Raw genomic sequence first — 3266 nt, 5'->3', positions numbered from 1 at the left:
GTGTCTTCTTTGAGGCAATCAGATGTCTCCTCAGGCTGATTATGAGTCTAGAGAAGCACCCTGAGGGGTGGAGGTGGAGCATCAGGACAGAGCAGGAGAGGAGGAAGTGCTGGAGGGAGAGCAGGTTGTGAGGAGGACGTTCGGGGAGCGTTTAGAAAGAGCGTGTCTGTCTCGAGCCTGAGGAGATGGGCATTTCTGGAAGTGTGTGTTTTGTCCTTTGTCAGGCGAGAGAGTTGAAGTGTTGACGATCTTTCAGCTCAGAGACCCCTAGTCAGATGAAGAACCTCTGTTTCTGACCCCAGTCCCTCAGTCCCTCCTGCCTCCTTTCTCACCTAGTCTCCCGTATGCTGTGCACTGCAGTACAAGGGAAGCTGCTGAACTGGCAGGCGTGGAATAAGGAGTCAGGTCTAAAAAATTTTTTTAATGTAACATGTTTCTGTTTAGTTTTCAAAATTGATGGTATAACACATTAGTTTTACTGAAAAAGCACTTGCTGAGCAAAAGATAACATAAAGGAATCTCTATTCAAAGTACATCTATGTGAACTCTCGTATCTTCTTTTCTGTCTCAGACAATGAAGAAGGGTCCTTAAACATCTACGTTCCCTTTATCCCTTGTGTCTATAAAGTATAGATACAATATCCATATTTTTGTTTGTTTTCTTATAAAGCTATATCCGAAGAAAGATTCTTAACAGCATCAAATTAAAAAGAGAAAAATACAAAGAGTAAGATACCATTATAATGCCCTACCCCATCCCACTAATGGCCGAAAAGACCAAAGCCTATTGAGAAGACCAATCATCTAACCACTCAGATCTATTAAATGTTGACGTCTGATTTTGTGGAGGGGATGTGAGAGGAAATCACATTTGTTACTTTATCTACCCCATGGCAGAGATCATCGTACTACTAATACCCTTAACACTATAGTAGTACTACCAATAATTGTATACAAATTATTTTCCCATAAGCTATCTATGTTTGAGCTTAAATGTACTTCTGAGTTATTTAATATTAACCTGTTTTACATATGAAAGTTTATCACTAAACAACAATCACATACCTGCTAAATAAAAACAATTTTCAAAGCAAGGTTCTCTGATCCTAGGTCTTTCCACAAGACCCTTACCTCTTCCCAATGTCTCCTTTTCTAACTGATTTATACATTTCATCAAGGTGGGTCTAGTTGACATATTTGGGGTAGTTTTTAAAGTTTCCAATCCTGTCTTCTTCATTGTTTATCATTTTTTGGCCACTGTCAACTACCATGCTCTTCTTGCCCTGGAATCAAGGTAAGTTGGTAAAAATGTAGAACTCCTAAAATTGCCCTATATTATCTCTAGGATTTCACTGACCTCCCTGTGACACATCATGTCCTTATCAAGGTATTGGCCTGTCTCTCTGAAGCTGAGTGTATATAATGCATGTTGGGATCATGTTTGTCATCTTGGTCTCTGAATGATCTAAAGATCAAGGCTAGCACTAGAAGGTCAGGTACCTATGCATTCTTAGAAAGTTATTCATTAGATTCTGTGTTTTTCTGACTCTCTCTGCAGATTAATAGTCCTCACGTTTTTTAATGGGAACAGATAACCAGACATGGGTAAGAGAATTTATCCTCCTTGGCCTGTCCAGTGACTGGGACACTCAGGTGGCCCTCTTTGTCCTCTTCTTGGTCATGTACCTGGCGACAGTGCTGGGGAACTTTCTCTTTGTTCTTCTGATCAGACTGGACAGCCGACTGCACACTCCCATGTATTTCTTTCTCGCCAACCTCTCCCTTGTTGATGTCTCCTATGCCACAAGCATAGTCCCTCAGATGCTGGTACATTTTCTTGCAAAACATAGAGTCATCCCACTCCTGAGCTGTGCAGCCCAGTTATTTTTCTCCCTGGCATTGGGTGGGATTGAGTTTGTTCTCCTGGCAGTGATGGCCTATGACCGCTATGTGGCTGTGTGTGACCCCCTGCGATACTCGGCCGTCATGCATGCAGGGCTGTGTGCTAGGCTGGCCATCACGTCCTGGGTCAGTGGCTTCGTCAACTCTCTCATGCACACTGTCATCACCTTTCAGCTGCCCACGTGCACTAACAAGTTCATTGATCATATATCCTGTGAAATCCTAGCTGTGGTCAAGCTGGCTTGTGTGGACACCTCCTCCAATGAGGTTGCCATCATGGTCTCTAGCATTGTCCTTCTGATGACACCCTTCTGCCTGGTTCTTTTGTCCTACATCTGGATCATCTCCACCATCCTAAAGATCCAGTCCCCAGAAGGAAGGAAGAAAGCCTTCCACACGTGTGCCTCTCACCTCACGGTGGTTGCCCTGTGCTATGGCATGGCCATTTTGACTTACATCCAGCCCCGCTCCAGTCCCTCCGTCCTTCAGGAGAAGCTGATCTCTCTCTTCTATGCCCTTTTGACACCCATGCTGAACCCCATGATTTATAGTCTAAGGAATAAGGAGGTGAAGGGGGCCTGGCAGAAACTATTAGGGCAATTCTCTGGGTTAACGTCAAAACTGGCAGCTTGATGATTCATGAACATCACTGAGAGAAAAGAGCTTTGCCTCAGTGTTCTCCACCCAACTCAGATGTGACAGGCATGAACCGCATTGCCCTGGCAACCTGGGAGGAGATGGCGTACCGTGTGCAGCCGACGTTACGTAGGAGGCTGAGTGGTGGTGTTGGGGTGTGGGATGCAGGAGTATTTTTGTGTTGCAGCAGCATGATCAAAAGAATCAGGCACTGCCACAGTAGGCCTGCCTCACTTATTTAATCCCCTTTCCTAAGTCTTGATAGTAATTGGAATAAATCAAAAATTGTTGTACTATTTTGGTTTGTTATATTGTTCACAAAATTATGGACACATTTGTGTTTCTTGCATTGGACAACTGGTTCTTATTTCCCCATGTTTTGAAGAAGGTTATGCTGTTTCATGGGAACAAAATGCATTTTCACATTTGAAGATTTGCTCACAATAATGCATGACATATGTAGCTACATCCAGTAAATTTATGATGCATGGAGAAACATCAACTAAAGATCTAGTTTTAGTCTGATAAGAATATAACCAAGGGTTGTTTATACACAATGGCATTATTGGCTGAAGCTTTCACTCTGTACTGCCCTCATCCTGACATCTAGGGCCATCAGATGTTCCTTCATTTATCCCATTGAATTCTGGCATTTTGTTCAGCAGTCTCCTAGAAAATTTCTTATTTATAACTCCTATGGACACAATTCCCTGACTTTTCTGAGGCTT

General features: G+C 43.0%; 1 protein-coding gene across 1 annotated transcript; it reads left to right on the top strand.

The window, feature by feature from the left end:
* The first annotated feature begins 1526 nt into the window (after positions 1-1526).
* LOC105815427 (olfactory receptor-like protein OLF3) lies at positions 1527-2624 on the top strand. The gene has a single exon (XM_012650575.1). The coding sequence runs from the start codon at positions 1582-1584 to the stop codon at positions 2533-2535; it is 954 nt and encodes a 317-aa protein (XP_012506029.1). The 5' UTR covers positions 1527-1581; the 3' UTR covers positions 2536-2624.
* The last annotated feature ends 642 nt before the right edge of the window (positions 2625-3266 follow it).

The sequence above is a fragment of the Propithecus coquereli genome, unplaced genomic scaffold (genome assembly GCF_000956105.1).
Source record: "Propithecus coquereli isolate 6110/MARCELLA unplaced genomic scaffold, Pcoq_1.0 Scaffold334, whole genome shotgun sequence".
Classification (NCBI taxonomy): Eukaryota; Metazoa; Chordata; class Mammalia; order Primates; family Indriidae; genus Propithecus; species Propithecus coquereli.
Note: the sequence above shows the minus strand (reverse complement) of the source record. Positions and strands in the feature narration are given on the sequence as shown.

Coding starts and splice junctions, on each gene's coding strand:
- LOC105815427 (XM_012650575.1), top strand. CDS start 1,582: ATGGGAACAGATAACCAGACATGGGTAAGAGAATTTATCCTCCTTGGC.